Source organism: Leucoraja erinacea, chromosome 9, assembly GCF_028641065.1.
Source record: "Leucoraja erinacea ecotype New England chromosome 9, Leri_hhj_1, whole genome shotgun sequence".
Lineage (NCBI taxonomy): Eukaryota > Metazoa > Chordata > Chondrichthyes > Rajiformes > Rajidae > Leucoraja > Leucoraja erinaceus.
Window position 1 is genome coordinate 52,708,989 of NC_073385.1, and position 18,703 is coordinate 52,727,691.

General features: G+C 42.3%; 1 protein-coding gene across 1 annotated transcript in view; it reads left to right on the top strand.

The window, feature by feature from the left end:
- Positions 1 to 18,703, top strand: part of LOC129700385 (tetratricopeptide repeat protein 9A) — a 70,369-nt gene that overhangs the window by 36,576 nt on the left and 15,090 nt on the right. The window contains exon 2 of the mRNA XM_055640825.1: positions 14,605 to 14,787. Within this exon, the coding sequence (XP_055496800.1) occupies positions 14,605 to 14,787 (183 nt within the window). The remainder of the gene's footprint in view (positions 1 to 14,604; positions 14,788 to 18,703) is intronic.

Genomic DNA, 18,703 nt, shown 5'->3' on the forward strand with positions numbered 1-18,703 from the left:
ACATCGATGATTGTATGCAGAACTCTTAGATTTCATCAACTTTGCGACTAACTTAAGCCTGGTATCAAATTCACTTAGACTAATACGGACGCCATTCTTCCCATTCTAAATTTCTCTATCCATCACAGGGATAGTGGCCCAGTGATAGAGTTTCAGCCTTATAAAGCCAGAGACCCAGGTTCAATCCTGATTATGGTTACTGTCTATATGGAGTTTATATGTTCTCCCTGTGACTGTGTGGGATTTCTCCGGGTGGTCCGGTTTCCTCCTACACTCCCAAAGACATGCATGCTTTGTAGGTTAATTGGCTTCTGTAAATTGTCCCTAGTGTGTAGGAATGCGTATGTCAGGCTGTGGTTCTTAGATTACAGCTCTTCAACACAATCATACCCTCTAAACTCATCATTAAACTCAGGGAGTTTAGCAATGACATTTAAGTGAATTGGCAATGACGTTTCCTCCTCGATGGCCAACACAGGAGACCCTCAAGGATGTGTGTGCAGTCTCCTGCTTTACTTTATCTATACCCATGACTGCAAAGCCAGGATAGACCCAAAATGTTGGAGTAACTCAGCAGGCCAGGCAACATTTCTGAAAAGAAGGAATAGGTGGCGTTTCTTGTTGATATCCTTCTTCAGTCTGAATGTCACCCATTCCTTCTTTGCAGAGATGCTGCCTGTCCCTCTGAGTTACTCCAGCATTCCGTGTCTATCTTTGGTGTAAACCAGCATCTGCAGTTCCTTCCTCCAGACTGTGGAGCCAGGTACAGATATAGCACATCTTTAAATTCACCAAGGATACCTTCTTCGTTTGACGAATAACAGGTATTGATGAGTCAGATTACAGGAAGGAGATTGATAACCTGATTGAATGGTGCCGGAACAATAACCTTGCTCTCAATCTTTGCAAGACTAAGGAGATATTTGTTGATTTAAGGAAGAGAATGCCGAGGATCCATGAATCTATCTTCAATGACAGGACAGAGGGAGGACAGAGTTCCTGGGTGTGCATATCTCTGAACATCTATCTTGTGCTCAACACATCTAAACAACCACAAAGAAAGCTTAGCAATGCCTCTACTTCCTTAGGAAACTCGGTATGTCACTGAATACTCTCTAACCGTTACAGGTGTTCAGTAGAGAGCATACTGCTAGTCATTTCACAGCCTGGTTCAGAAACTCGAACACCCAGGAACAAAGGAGTCCACACAAAATGGTGGACTTTGCTTAGCAATGTTACAACATTTTGAGATTGAAGTCTGTAATTTATCCTATCAGATAAAGCATAAAAATAAGTTTAATTTGACACCTAATTCACTTTCTTATCTTCAGTATTAAAAAGGTTATGGCCATTTTCATACTTGAAAATTAGCATCTTGTTCCCTATTGCCTTTCCATTGACTTAACACAAAAGCTGTGATTGAGAACAGTCAAAAGCCCATAACATTCTTAAAAATTAAGAGAACTGAAAGAAATTTTCAGTTATTATAGATTGAAGCATTCTGAAACAAATATGAAACACTCTTACTTAGATGACTTGAAATTAAAGCATATAATTAGTTAGTTACCTAATTGTAGCTAATTACAAAATTAAATTACTAGATCTAAACATCTATCCATTTCTTAAGAATAGATTAACATTTTTAAATAGCCTAAGTGTCCAAATAACATTAACACAAGAATTCACAATATAACATAATTTTTTAAATCTCATTGTCATAGGTTTATAGCTGTTATTATACCTGTAAACTAATGGCCATTTAAATCAACTTGCGAGTGGGTTTTTCTGGAACGCGATCAATTGGAATGTTGCGGTTGCCGTGGATTTAAACCCGTATCGGCAGCAAAAATACTGCCAGTTCGTACGGGGAAAAAAATCACCGTTTCACAACTTAAAATGTGAATTAAAGGCATCTTAAGAAACACTTTTATACATAAAAATAAAAATTCCAGCGATGAACTTGTCGGGTGAATGGTTTTAAAAAAGACACTGAACGGCCGTCGGAACGATTCTTCAGCAAAAGCTTGCACTCCAACAAAATATAATCCAGGACAAGGTAGGAGAAAGCCACGTTTTAACCTCGCCTCCCCCTGAAACGCGCCAAAATCACGCACACGGCCAGTGGCAAAATTGCAGCACTGCTGAAGGTAAATATTGTAACATACCTACATGCTGGTCCTTCACCAGTGTTGACCTCCCAACTATCGAAGGGATCTATAGGATGCTCTGCCTCAGAAAGGCAGCAGATTATAATCAAAGACCACCCTGGCCACGCTCTCATCTCGCCACTATTATCGGGAAGAAGTTACACAAGCTTGAAAACTGTTACCCACAGGTTCAAGAAAACATTCAGACTCTTGAACACTGCATCATGCTAACTACAACCCTATGTCAGCAACCATGATCTACTATGGAAAAATACGATCTACTGTGAACTTTGTTTTGGTTACATCCCATTCTTGGTTTTGACTAGTCTGGTTATTGAATATTTCTGATCATTAATTTAATTATATTATTGATTATTGTTTTTTTTTGTGTGTTATTGATTTGATGAGCATGTAAAGCTGCAACAAATAAGAATTTCATTGTTCCAATGTCGGAACATGTGATAATGAAACACTTTAAACTTTAGAGAAATAGCACAAAAACAGGCCTTTTGGCCCACCGAGTCCACGCCAACCAGCGATCACCCTGTACACCAACAGTATCTACACACTAGGGCTAATTTTACAACTTAGCAAAAGCAATTAACCTACAAACCTGTACATTTTTGGAGTATGGAAGGAAAGCAGAAAAAACAGAGAAAAAACACACATGGCTACAGGGAGAACGTACTAACTCAGTCCTGTTGACTCTATCTTGACTCTTGAAATCTCTTGACTCTTGAAATTGATTTCTCAAGGTGTCACAGAGAAAGTATACCTCTATATTCAATTGTGTAGGGAGATCAGACAGTATAAAAAAGATTGAGAAGAGTAACAATGCAGAGCAGTTCTTAGATGGAGGAGGGCTGGGCACAATAAATGCTTTTCCTCCATGAATGGGTTTAATTGAATATTGAAAATAATTTCATTATTACTTCTAATTTTAACAAAGTGGGCAGAATCCCGAAGGGTCCTAAATCCTTATTGAGAGGAGAGTGGGCTTTCAGTTTTGACTTTATCTACTGTGTGAAACAGTCTGTGTTGGCCAAGGTCTCCTCATCCTGGTTGCCGCATAAGGCTGTGTGTCAACATTTTGACCTCAAAGAAAATTGGTAGATCCTCTGAGTTGTGGAAGCCCAACACCACACACCAAGAGTGGAAGCCCAAACAGATCCACAGTAAAGGTGAGTCCACAGGTGTTAGAGGCAAGTGTTTTAAACCGAGACGGGCACGTGAAATGCAAAATATAAGAAATCGGGAAGGAACGAAAGGGTTGTAGGATGAGAAAAATCTGCCAGTAGATTTGATGACAGTTATGTTATGAAAATAGTTTCTTCAGCAATTTGGTTGATGTCATAAGCCGTCAGAGTAATTTTGTGAGTTGCATTTGAACTCTGAGGTTACACCATGTTTCATTACGCACTAACCACTGTCTCCAAAAATGCCACAGTCTCCATAAGATGATAAAAGATGATAATGGTGGAAGTAAATTAATTTGAAGCTGTTATATCATAATTACATGAGTTAGAAGATGGTTATAATAGAGATCCCATTATACATTAGGTAGCAATTTAAAGTTGTTGCGCACAATGATTGATTAGGCAGCAGCCACAGTACTGTGCAGATGCTGGTTTAAACTGAAAACCGTGGAGGCGGGGGAATTTTTAGCAATGTCTCTTATGGGGTGGCCACCTGGTCAAAGAGATGGAGGGGGGGAGAGGGAAATGCTCCCCGGTCATTGCCAAATGTCCGGATGTCTGCTCACTCTGGGTGTTGTCGCCGCTTCACTGACACACACTCTCACACACAACCTAACACACACACACACACTGACACACACACACACACACACACACACACACACACACACACACACACACACACACACTGACACACACACACACTGACACACACACACACACACACACTGACACACACACACACACACACACACACACACACACACACACACACAACACACACACACACACACTGACACACACACACACTGGCACACACACACACACTGGCACACACAAGGTTTAAAGGGATATGGGCCAATGCGGATGATTGTGACTAGTTTAGATGGGGCATCTTGATCTGCATGGACAAGTTGGGATATGAAGGGCCTGTTTCCATGCTGTAAGACTATTACACATTGTAGAAAGGGTGCAATTGCAGATGCTGGTTTAAACTGAAGATAGACACAAAAAAGTTGGATTAACTCAGCGGGGCAGGCAGTATCTCGGGAGAGAAAGAATGGGTGTTTTGGGTTGAGACCTTCAGACTGAAGAGGTTGAAAAACAGCCATATAGATGAAAAAAACAATGACTGGAGATGTGTCTATTCCAACTAAGGGTAGAAATCAGAATCATGTGTTCACCTTTATTGACATGACACCATAATATATATATTACAAAAAAAATAATTTAATGGGGTGGCACAGTAGTAAGGTTGCTGCCTTACAGCACCACAAACCCAGATTTGATCCTGATTGCGGGTGCTGTCTGTACAGAATTTGTACATTCTCCCTATGACTACATGGTTTTTCTCCGGATATTACGGTTTCTCCCACATCCAAAAAAAGCGCAGGTTTGTAGATTAGTTGGCTTCTGTAAATTGTCCCTGGCATGTACGATAGAATTGGTGTATGGTAGATTGCTGGTCGGTGTGGACTTGGTGGGCCAAAGTGCCTGTTTCAATTTATATGTTTTACATATATATCTTAATTTGATTGAACCATATACTTGGTTGAATATGTGGCATTATTTTTGTCTTGTTTCTAGAGTCAAAGGGTAAGATTGATTACTTTATTTGTGCAGAACAGTGATGGAAGTCTGACTCCTCTTGCCTTGTTTCTATGTTTTATATATATATCTATATTACTAAAAGTCTGATCTTGACCACTTCCTGGTGTTCTGTACATTGATTTTAGAAAAAACGCTGCCACTTTTGGCTGTGATTTTTGGCATTCTTACTCAGAGTCCCCCTCTGCTGTGCAGGACAAGAGGATTTTTCCCATCGATGAAAAATAACAGTTATTAGTGTTTAAAAAAGTGTTGAGAAAATGAATAACATTGAACACATGTCTACTAAACTGCGAGTGTGGTTTTATTGACCTTGAGTTCCCTTAATGTGGTTTGAAAATGAAAATGTGGTTGGTTTGAAATAAAGCACAGCAATTAGTTGGTGGTGGTTGGTTTGAAATAAAGCAGCAAATGGTTGGTTTGATATAAAGCACAGCAAATGGTTACATAGAAACATAGAAACATAGAAATTAGGTGCAGGAGTAGGCCATTCGGCCCTTCGAGCCTGCACCGCCATTCAATAGGATCATGGCTGATCATCCAACTCAGTATCCTGTACCTGTCTTCTCTCCATACCCCCTGATCCCTTTAGCCACAAGGGCCACATCTAACTCCCTCTTAAATATAGCCAATGAACTGGCCTCAACTACTTTCTGTGGCAGAGAATTCCAGAGGTTCACCATTCTCTGTGTGAAAAATGTTTTTCTCATCTCGGTCCTAAAAGATTTCCCCCTCATCCTTAAACTGTGACCCCTTGTTCTGGACTTCCCCAACATCGAGAACAATCTTCCTGCATCTAGCCTGTCCAACCCCTTAAGAATTTTATAAGTTTCTATAAGATCCCCCCTCAATCTTCTAAATTCTAGCGAGTACAAGCCAAGCCTATCCAGTCTTTCTTCATATGAAAGTCCAGACATCCCAGGAATCAGTCTGGCGAACCTTCTGTACTCCCTCTATGGCAAGAATGTCTTTTCTCAGATTAGGAGACCAAAACTGTACGCAATACTCAAGGGGTGGCCTCACCAAGACCATGTACAACTGCAGTAGAACCTCCCTGCTCCTATACTCAAATCCTTTTGCTATGAATGCTAACAAACCATTTGCTTTCTTCACTGCCTGCTGCACCTGCATGCCTACTTTTAACGACTGGTGTACCATGACACCCAGGTCTTGTTGCATCTCCCCTTTTCCTAATCGGCCACCATTCAGATAATAGTCTACTTTCCTGTTTTTGCCACCAAAGTGGATAACCTCACATTTATCCACATTATACTGCATCTGCCATGCATTTGCCCACTCGCCCAGCCTATCCAAGTCACCTTGCAGCCTCCTAGCATCCTCCTCACAGCTAACGCTGCCCCCCAGCTTTGTGTCATCTGCAAACTTGGAGATGTTGCATTCAATTCCCTCATCCAAATCATTAATATATATTGTAAATAGCTGGGGTCCCAGCACTGAGCCTTGCGGTACCCCACTAGTCACTGCCTGCCATTGTGAAAAGGACCCGTTTACTCCTACTCTTTGCTTCCTGTCTGCCAGCCATTCTCTATCCACATCAATACTGAACCCTCAATACTGTGCTTTAAGTTTGTATACTAATCTCTTATGTGGGACCTTGTCGAAAGCCTTCTGAAAGTCCAGATATAACACATCCACTGGTTCTCCCTTATCCACTCTACTAGTTACATCCTCGAAAAATTCTATAAGATTTGTCAGACATGATTTACCTTTCATAAATCCATGCTGACTTTGCCCAATGATGTCACCACTTTCCAAATGTGCTGCTATCCCATCTTTAATAACTGACTCTAGCAGTTTCCCCACTACCGATGTTAGACTAACTGGTCTGTAATTCCCCGTTTTCTCTCTCCCTCCCTTTTTAAAAAGTGGGGTTACATTAGCTACCCTCCAATCCTCAGGAACTACTCCAGAATCTAAAGAGGTTTGAAAAATTATCATTAATGGATCCACTATTTTTGCAGCTACTTCCATAGGCTGGGATGCAGCCTATCTGGCCCTGGGGATTTATCGGCCTTTAATCCATTCAATTTACCGAATACCACTTCCCGGCTAACCTGGATTTATCTCAGTTCCTCCATCTCATTTGACCCCCGGTGCCCTGCTATTTCCGGTAGATTGTTTATGTCTTCCTTAGTGAAGACAGAACCAAAGTAGTTATTCAATTGGTCTGCCATGTCTTTGTTTCCCATGATCAATTCACCTGTTTCTGACTGCAAGGGACCTACATTTGTTTTAACTAATCTTTTTCTCTTCACATATCTATAAAAACATTTGCAGTCAGTTTTTATGTTCCCTGCCAGTTTTCTTTCATAATCTATTTTCCCTTTCCTAATTAAGCCCTTTGTCCTCCTCTGCTGGACTCTGAATTTCTCCCAGTCCTCTGGTAGGCTGCTTTATCTGGCTAATTTGTAGGCTTCATCTTTTGTTTTGATACTATCCCTGATTTCCCTTGTTATCCATGGATGCACTGCCTTCCCTAATTTATTCTTTAGCCAAACTGGGATGAACAATTGTTGTCGTTCATCCATGCAGTCTTTAAATGCCTTCCATTGCATATCCACCGTCAACCCTTTAAGAATCAATTGCCAGTCTATCTTGGCCAATTCACGTTTCATACCCACAAAGTTACCTTTCTTTAAGTTCAGGACCCTTGTTTCTGAATTAACAATGTCACTCTCCATCCTAATGAAGAACTCAACCATATTATGGTCACTCTTGCCCAAGGGGCCACGCACAACAAGACTGCTAAATAACCCTTCCTCATTACTCAATACCCAGTCTAGAATAGCCTGCTCTCTCGTTGGTTCCTCTACATGTTGGTTTAGAAAACTATCCCGCATACATTCCAAGAAATCCTCTTCCTCAGCACCCTTGCCAATTTGATTGGTTTGAAATAAAGCACAGCAAATGGTTGGTAGTGGTTGGTTTGAAATAAAGCACAGCAAATGTTTGGTGGTTGTTGGTTTGAAATAAACATAGCAAATGGTTGGTGGTGGTTGGTTTCAAATGGCAAATGATTAAAAGTCTAAACCTGACAACGTCCTGTTTCCACTGTATATTAATTTTAGATAAAAAGCTACCATTTACTGCTGTGATTTGTGTCCCTTACTCAGTCCCCCTCCGCTCATCAGGTGTAGAGGATTATTCCCATCAATGAAAAATAAAAGTGTTATTAGTGTTTAAAAAAATGTTGTGAATCTCTCTCTCCTGTCATGAAGACCACGCCCCTTCTGGTGGGAGGGGGAGGGATTATAAAACCCGGAAGCATGGGTGTGGCTCAGTCCCTGCAAGATGGGGGAGGGAGAGGTAACGACTCTGTTTGAGCTGTGAATCAACTGACACACCGAATGCCTACTGAACTGTGAGTGTGGTGTTTCCTGGTGTTTTGTGTGGTTTTATGATAGTTTATGGTGGTTTCACCCTGCTTGAAATTGTATGAAACTGCATTTGAATGTGGTGGCCTTGCACCCTGCATGAAATGGTATGAAACTGAATTTGAATTTGGTGGCCTTGCACCCTGCATGAAATGGTATGAAACTGCATTTGAATTTGGTGGCCTTGTACCCTGCATGAAATGGTATGAAACTGCAATTGAATTTACTGGTCTTGCAACCTGCTTGAAATGGCATGAAACTGCACTTGAATTTGGTTGTCTTGCACCCTGCTTGAAATGGAATGAAACTGCACTTGAATTTGGTGCCCTTGCACCCTGCTTGAAGTGGCATGAAATTGCACTTGAATTTGGTGGCCTTTCACCCTGCTTGAAACGGCATGAAACTGCACTTGAATTTGGTGGCCTTGCACCCTGCTTGAAACGGCATGAAACTGCACTTGAATTTGGTGCCCTTGCACCCTGCATGAAATGGAATTTCAAGAAATAGCCGTGTCAATTGCCAGCCCACCAGCCATGAGTGAGCTGCCAGCACATCAGGCTTGAGTGTCTGAGCTGGCCACCCCAAGAATCCATTTGGCCCACAATGTCCATACTAGCCCTCTGGAAACCAGTCCCTTCAGCCCACAACACCCATACCAGCGTTCCAGAAAGGCACCCTCCCCCAATTTAAAGCATAAATGTTGCATTTGAGTAAGTTAAAATTGTTACAGCATGCACCAGATTGCACAATTTCAAGCTGAAAAATGCAAAAACTTCCTAAGTGCAGTTTAATGAATGCCGACATTAATATTGTTGTCCATTTATTTTTCATTTTCCTTCCTTGCTAATTGCGAGTGATATTTTGTCACATAAAAGGTAATTGTCCTAGAACAGCCTTCATTGTCAAAAGTATTTAGTAATGAGACTGTGAAATATCATTGTCTGGAAATTGGATCCTGTAGTGCCGTTTTGAGAATGGACTTTAGCCAGAATCAAAAGAAACGTGTCCTTCGCTGGGTCACACCCTGTCGCTCAGGAAATTGAACTCAGTACTTCTAGTTACAGTGCAAGCTGACACACCTGATGAGTTATCCACATTAGAAGTGGACACAGAAGTGCCAGTCCTCTTGCTGTGTCACATTAGAAACATAGAAACATAGAAAATAGGTGCAGGAGGAGGCAATTCAGCCCTTCAAGGCAGCACCACCATTCATTGTGATCATGGCTGATCGTCCCCAATCAATTACCTGTGCCTGCCTTCTCCCCATATCCCTTGATTCCACTAGCCCCCAGAGCTCTATCTAACTCTCTCTTAAATCCATCCAGTGACGGCCTCCACTGCCCTCTGTGGCAGGGAATTCCACAAATTCACAACTCTCTGGGTGAAAAAGGCTTTCTCACCCCAGTCTTAAATGGCATCCCCTTTATTCTAAGACTGTGGCCCCTGGTTCTGGACTCGCCCAACATTGGGAACATTTTTCCTGCATCTAGCTTGTCCAGTTCTTTTATAATTTTATATGTTTCTATAAGATTCCCTCTCATCCTTCTAAACTCCAGTGAATACAACCCTAGTCTTTTCAATCTTTCCTCATATGACAGTCCCGCCATCCCAGGGATCAATCTCGTGAACCTATGCTGCACTGCCTCAATCACAAGGATGTCCTCCCTCAAATTAGGAGACCAAAACTGACACAATACTCCAGATGTGGTCTCACCAGAGCCCTATACAACTGCAGAAGAACCTCTTTACTACTATACTGAAATCCTCTTGTTATGAAGGCCAACATTCCATTAGCTTTCTTCACTGCCTGCTGTACCTACGTGCCAACTTTCAGTGACTGGTGTACAAGGATGCCCAGGTCTCGCTGCACCTCCCCCTTGCCTAGCCTAACCCCATTGAGATAATAATCTGCCCCCTTGTTTTTGCCGCCATAGTGGATAACCTCACATTTATCTATGTGGACTGCATGCAGGAGGAACGGATGGCATTGACCCAAGGACCAATCATCATTTGGCAACCGCAGACCAATCAAGTCTCCATTACACTGTTTGCTTTGTGATAGTAGCATTGAAAGGGACAATTCCTCCTGAAAGGTCAATCACATATGGCCTATGCCCATTTCTTATGCTGTAAAATCTGAAATAATCGACAGAGTGTGTTGTATATACAGAGTAAGTATATCGTCATCAAAGAGCAGGGACACATTTATTTTCTGACTAAAAATTGAGGGAGATGTGGAAATCTAACATTGGCCAGAATGTAATTATGTTGGAAAGAGGAAACAGAGTTAGTCAGTACTTTCTGTTTTGCATCTCTGACCTTTGTCCACCCCATCAACCTATTACCTGCCAGGCTTTGTCCTGCCTCCCCTCTCTTCCCGCTTTCTTTTTCCATTCCCTGCAATCAATCTGAAGAAACGTCCCGATCAGAAACATCACCTGTGTATGCTCTCCAGAGATCGGACCCACTGTTACTCCAGCACTTTGTGTTCTTTTTTGCTTGTAGTTGTGTCTAGACCAGACACAATAGGAAAACAGACTCTCTTCCCTGAAAAAAGCAAATTAATTATGTAAGTTTGTGTAAAGATAAGGTTGTTTTGTGACTACCATCTTTGATAATAGCTCTGGATTTATTTGTTTCATTGGTTTAAATCACTAATCTGTCATGATGGGTAATGACCTCCATTCACTAGGTCATTAGTCCAAGCTTCTGAATTGTCAATTCAATAATGTAATCACTGTGTTGCTATTCCTGTCTACAAAAGCAGTTCATAAATTCATAAGTGATAGGAGCAGAATTAGGTAATTTGGTCCATCAGGTGCACCCTGCCATTCAATCATGGCTGATCTATCATCCCCTCTGAACCCCATTCTCCTGCCTTCTCCCCATAACCCCTGACACCCGTATTAATCAAGAATCCATCTATCTTTGCCTTAAAAATATCCATTGACTTGGCCTCCACAGCCATCTGTGAAGCATACTTCCCTTCTGAACAGTGCTCTGGTCTACATTTCCTTCCCTTCTGTGCATGAGTTAAATGCCTTTGCTGAGGCAGGATTGTTGAAGCATGCACCAAGCCACAGGAAACTTCTGCTCTGACCATTGCTGGTACCGTGGGAGGTTAAATACAGTCTCTCCTTGTGCTGACAGCCAGCTAGAATGTTAGTTACAATTTAAAGTTTCTTTCTCATTACCAGTTTTGATTTATTATTGTTATATGTACCAAGAAACAGTGAAAAACTTATTGTGCACTTTTTATCCAGTCAATTCATGCCAGGTATGAAGATAGACACAAAATACTGGAGTTATTCAGCGGGACCGGCAGCATCTCTGGATAGAAGGAATGGGTGATTTTGGGTCGAGACCATTCTTCTGAAGTCTGAAGAAGGGCGTCGACCCGAAATATCACTATTCAGAGATTCTGCCTGTCCTGCGAAGTTACTCCAACATTTTGTGTCTATCTTTGTTGTAAACCAGCATCTGCAGTTCCTTCCTGCACATACTGGATATGATTATAGTTGAGTTGTACACAGGTACAGCACATAGTGCAAAGAGTAAAAAATAACTAGAGTGGAGTAGTGTTACATCATTATAGTTTTACAACTGCAGAGAATGTGCAGATAATAAAAAAAGTGCGAGGGCGACGATGAGGTAGATAGGGAGATTGTGAAATTGTCAAAACCCTTAGGTTTTGAGAAATACATTCAGTGGTCTGATAAAGTGGGGAAGTAACTGTTCCTGAAACTGGTGGTGGGTGCTATGAAGGTACTCCTGACTGAATAGAGAGGGGAGAAGGGGAATGACCGGAGAGTAAGTCATCCTTTATTATGTTGGGTACTTACCCAAGGCAACATGAAGTGTAGATGGAGTCGGTAGGGGAGGGGGAGACAGGTTGGCTACTTTGTTTGATTGGCCTCACTGCATTAACCACTCTCTCAAATCTCTTGCTGTCTTCGACTGAACAGTTTCCAAACCAAGCTGTGATGCACCACAATAGGACACTCTCTATGGTGCATCTGTAGAAATTGATAAGTCATGGAGACACACCACATTTCCATAGTCTTTCTTCTTGGTAGAGGAATTATTATTGGAGGCACGTTTCAAAACAAATACCAACTTTCTCAAGGCTCTTGAGAAAAGTATTGATTTGGAAAATTAAACTTATCAATGGATGTGATTAGTGCTGTGTAATTTTCCAGGTGAAGAGAATGGCTATGATTAGGCAGATGGTCCCATTGGTTACACTGTGCAGTAAGGTCCTTTGGTTGCAAGTCAAGATATCTCCTGGTTTAGGATTATATACCCCTCATTGACTTTGAAAGTAAAATACAATGGTGTAGCAAGAGTTGTTTTGTCCATGCATTCTTGCCACATGTGCAGTCAAATCATAGGAAATATGATTTGACCACAGAGCAAGACCATTTGTGATATTATGTCTGCGCTGGACAAAAAAGAGACACCCAGTTTATTCCTACATACCAACATTTTGTCAATAACCTAACAGATCACAGCTCCACATTACTACCCGACTGGTTATTTTAAGTGTGATCAGATTTTCTGCCTAAACCACACCTAGGTCTGAAGAAGGGGTTTGACCCGTGATGACACCCATTTCTTCTCTCGAGAGTTGCGACTATCCTGCTGAGTTATTCCAGCATTTTGTGTCTTAGAAGTTGTAAGTTGCCTTTGACTGTCCCATCTAATATTTACAATGACGTAGGAGTCCATTTGTCCCATCAGATAATGCTTGCTCCCAATAGATCAATTTCATTTTCTCTTTCCTTAATTCCCTGTACTTTGTTCTCTCCCCTGTGCAAATATAGTTGATCACATTTTTAGAGGCTAATCTGCTTCATTCTTCCTTCCCCAAGTGCCTTTAAAATAAATATCTCCCTCCCTGTTAATTAATATTACAGATTCTGCTTCCAAATTATATTTATTCTGGTGTTCCATATTATAGTTTATTTAATATATAATATAATATATTTCAAATATTCATAATGCAAAGATTATTTTTAAGCGCTCCCTTTCTTCAAGCAATAAGATACTTTTGGTGGAAAGATTGTAAGATCCATTGCACAGTAATTATTTTTTCATAGAAGGATAATGTCATCCTGGTAACAGTATGATACTGTATGTAACAATGTAATTTACTTTAGACTTTAGAGATACAGTGCATAAACTAGCCCTTCCGTCCACTGAGTCAATGCCGACCAGCGATCACCCTGTACACGAGCACTATCCTACACACCAGGGACAAATTGCTATTTTACCAATGCCAATTATCCTACAAACCTGCACATCCTTGGAGTGCGGGAGGAAACCGGGCTCCCGCAGAAAGCTCATGCGGTTACAGGGAGAACGTATAAAGTCCACATAGATAGCACCCATAGCCAGGATCAAACCCTGGTCTCTGGCGTGGTAAGGCAGCAACTCTACCATTCCTTCTCCTTCCTCAACCGCGAGATTCCTGGGGATTTCCACACTCTTGTAATCCTGGTCACCTGCACATCCTTGGCTTCAGTGCACTGGTAGCAGCTGTGCCTGGAGACATCTCGGTCTAAATTCTAGAATTCCTTCTCTGAACTTCTCTACCTCTCCCCACCTTTAAAATTCTCTTTAAAAAATTCTACCTCTTGGAAGAAAGTTTTGATCACCTGATCTAATATCACTCCATTGGCATGTTGTTGAATGTTGTTTGATGACACACCCGTAAAGGTGTTGTGCGACATTTTAACTGCATTAAAGGCACGCTATACTTGCAATTTGTTGAATGTTTATTAAAATGTCTGCTGCAACGATTTTGATGAGTAACAGGACCTCAGGTGCTGTCTGTGGAGGTTGCACATTCTCCACATGACTGCTTGGGTTTCCACCCACATCGCAACTACTTGCGGTCGGTTGGTTAATTGGCCATTGGAAACTTTCCCTGGTGTGTGAGCAGTAGAATGTGAGGGGAGTTGATGAGAATGTGGAATTAATAAAAATTGGTATTAAAATTGGATTAGTGGAAATGGATGGTTGATAGTTGGTGTAGATTCGGTAGGTTGAAGGACCTGTTCCTGTGTTGTATCTCTCTAAGACTCTGCAAGGAATGACTCAGTCAGTTGGGCATTCATTTTCACCACGGTGTACCTACCACCCAATAGCCAAACAAAACCAAGGGGAGCAAAGTCTCATGTTATCTCTTTTTGTGTCAATGTTTTAAATTATAATTGCTAATCTCATGTATTCTCTCTTCTTCATTTTTCTCAAAAGCGTGCTTACTACAAGCGGAACTCGTGAATTACGAGCGAGTAAAGGAATATTGTCTCAAGGTCCTGAAGAAAGAAGGAGATAATTTCAAGGCTCTATATCGCTCTGGTGTGGCTTACTACCACCTTGGGGATTATGACAAAGCTTTACATTATCTGAAGGAAGCAAATACCCGAGAGCCAACAGGTAAGGAATCGTTCACTTTCCACTGTCTAATGAGATATACACAGGTAGGTGCAAAGTTAAATATAGTCACCATTTTGATTCACAGACATATTGAACCATCTTTTTCCAAATGTCAAAGTCAATTTTAATCGTCACATGCACCCAAAGGAGCAGTGAAATGAATTTGCCAGCAGCGATGCACTTAAAAATAACACACAATACACAATAAGATTTAAGCCAAAATCCACCACAGCATTCTTCACTGTGGTGAAAGGCAACAAAGTTCAGTCAGTCTTCCTCCCTTGTTCACCCGTGTCGGGGCCATAAACCCTCTGCAGTCGCCGCTACGGACGGCCAGATGTACAGGCCCTCTCGTCAGGATGATCAAACTCCGACGTCGGGACGGTCAAACATGCTTGCAGGTCCCGAATCGGCACTTTCCTACCGGAGACCGCGGCTTCAGGATGTTGTAGGCCGGCAGTCGGAGCTCTTCTCTGGCGATTCCTGGCAAGTCCACACCCCGCCCACGGCTAGAAGCTCCACAGACCACGTTCCCATGATGCCAAAGTCAGCAGGCCAGCTGAGCCCCGGCAATGTTTCGCCCCGCTCCGCGATGGAAAAGTCCATGCTGCGCCTGCTGCTGATGCTCCGGGCCCGACTCCGGGAAAGGCCAATCCATGCTGATAGGCTGCGAGGGAGGCGACTTGGGAAAAGTCGCCTCTCTGTCGTGGAGGCGACCAAAAGCAGTTCCTCCCCCCCCCCCCCCCCCCTCACACAAAACACACCAAGAGCCTACTAAACTAACATTACACACATTAAAAAAAACCCAAAAAAGTCGAAATAACGAACACGCTGCTGGCAGGGCAGCCGACTCGCAGCGACCTCACCGACCTGGGGATACATTAAACATGACACTTACATTTGAGAATGTGATGTTGCACAAGGATGCTTTTTATAGTAGAACGTGGCCTTCCTGTCCCTCATGTCATCTAAATGGGTGGATTGCAAAAGAGCTGGTAGTTCTCCTAATGCAGTTAACCCAGACAGTCTAATTTCCAAATGATTCAAGAAAGGGTGTAGCCATTATCTTTTGTGTTGCGGGATGCATTTAAGGTCAATTTTTTTGGGGGAAAAGATTGGAGAAAGGAGGGATGGATTCCTATTGCCAACGTCTGTTTACATTGACCTTAGATTCTGGGTAAAATAAGTCAGATGTGTACTTGCTTAGGCTGCAGTTGTGTGAGATTCTGGATGCGGGAAAGGATATTCATATCTCATTGTTCAGGTGGTTGTCAGTTGGGGTGGTGGGGACAAGGGCGTAGGTACAATGGTGCATCAGAAGCTGGCGATGTGCTGTCTCAGGACTATCCACAATCAGGTGGATAGATCTAGCATGATGAAACACACAGCGCCAAAATGTTTGACACCTATTGTAAGAAAGTTTGGAGCACTTGGGCCTTGTTTTTCTCAACCAAGCGGAAGCAGCCTCTTAACAAGAAAGCATCTTGTCCGGGAACATTACCATCTGGTTTGGGAATTGCTCTGCCAAGGACAAGAAGGCTCTGCAGAGAGTAGTGCGTTCGGCTGAACGCACTATGGGAACTTCACTTGCCCCCCTGCAGGAACTATACATCAGGAGGTGCAACTCCAGAGCCAACAATATCATGAGAGACCCCTTCCACCCCTGCAACGGACTGTTCCAGCTGCTACAGCCAGGCAAACGCCTCCGTTGCCATGCGGTGAGAACAGAAAGGTTGAGAAGGAGTTTCTTCCCAGAGGCCATTCGCACTGTAAACGCCTATCTCACCAGGGACTAACTCTACTGAACGTTTTTCCTTCCATTATTTATTATGTAAAAGAATATGTGTGTCATGATTGTGTTTATAGTTTGTTTGGTTGTTTGGTTGTTTGTCTTTTGCACAAAAGTTCGCGAGCATTGCCACTTTCATTTCACTGCACATCTCGTATGCGTATGTGACAAATAAACTTGACTTGACTTGACTTGACTTGAATTTGCTTATGCTAAAGTGGAACTGTTGTTGGGTCACAAATTACCCAGTGCAAGAAATCACTGTGAGAATTGTACATTTAATAATTGTGCAAATTGTAAATTCTCTCCCCCTCTCTCTGTCTCTCCCTCTGTCTGTGTGTCTCTCTCCCTCCCTGTCTCTCTCCCTGTCTCTTTCCCTGTCTCTCTCTCCCACCCTCCCTCTGTCCGCTCCCCTGGCCGTGTTCCCTCCCTTGCACTTATTCCCCTCTGCTCCTCCACTCTTTATTTAAGCCTTACGGAGAGACTGTGCCTGTATTAATACATGCTTACTGATGGTTTTGCTGAGGCTTGGAAATCTGGCCATTGATAAAGCAGCTACCTTCTCCTGGTACTCGTTGCCGACCACGTTTAACCATATAACAATTACAGCACGGAAACAGGCCATCTCGGCCCTACAAGTCCGTGCCAAACAAATGTTTTTTTCCCCTTAGTCCCACCTGCCTGCACTCATACCATAACCCTCCATTCCCTTCTCATCCATATGCCTATCCAATTTATTTTAAAATTATACCAATGAACCTGCCTCCACCACTTCCACTGGAAGCTCATTCCACACCGCTACCACTCTCTGAGTAAAGAAGTTCCCCCTCATATTACCCCTAAACTTCTGCCCCTTAATTCTGAAGTCATGTCCTCTTGTTTGAATCTTCCCTATTCTCAAAGGGAAAAGCTTGTCCACATCAACTCTGTCTATCCCTCTCATCATTTTAAAGACATATATCAGGTCCCCCCTTAACCTTCTGCGCTCCAGAGAATAAAGACCTAACTTATTCAACCTATCTCTGTAACTTAGTTGTTGAAACCCAGGCAACATTCTAGTAAATCTCCTCTGTACTCTCTCTATTTTGTTGACATCCTTCCTATAATTGGGCGACCAAAGTTGTACACCATACTCCAGATTTGGTCTCACCAATGCCTTGTACAATTTTAACATTACATCCCAGCTTCTATACTCCATGCTCTGATTTATAAAGGTTAGCATACCAAAAGCTTTCTTTACCACCCTATCTATATGAGATTCCACCTTCAAGGAACTATGCACGGTTATACCCAGATCCCTCTGTTCAACTGTATTCTTCAATTCCCTACCATTTACCATGTACGTCCTATTTTGATTTGTCCTGCCAAGGTGTAGCACCTCACATTTATCAGCATTAAACTCCATCTGCCATCTTTCAGCCCATTTTTCCAAATGGCCTAAATCACTCTGTAGACTTTGGAAATCCTCTTCATTATCCACAACACCCCCTATCTTGGTATCATCTGCATACTTACTAATCCAATTTACCACACCTTCATCCAGATCATTCATGTACATGACAAACAACAAAGGACCCAACACAGATCCCTGAGGCACCCCACTAGTCACCTGCCTCCAACCCGATAAACAGCCATCCACCATTACCCTCTGGCTTCTCCCATTCAGCCACTGTTGAATCCATCTTGCTATTCCTGCATTTATACCCAACAGTTGAACCTTCTTAACCAACCTTCCACGAGGAACCTTGTCAAAGGCCTTACTAAAGTCCATATAGACAACATCCACTGCTTTACCCTCGTCAATTTCCCTAGTAACCTCCTCAAAAAATTCAAGAAGATTAGTCAAACATGACCTTCCAGGCACAAATCCATGTTGACTGTTCCTAATCAGACCCTGTTTATCTAGATGCTTATATATATTATCTCTAAGTATCTTTTCCATTAATTTGCCCACCACTGAAGTCAAACTAACAGGTCTATAATTGCTAGGTTTACTCTTAGAACCCTTTTTAAACAATGGAACAACATGCGCAGTACGCCAATCCTCGGGGACTATTCCCATTTCTAATGACATTTGAAATATTTCTGTCATAGCCCCGGCTATTTCTACACTAACTTCCCTCAATG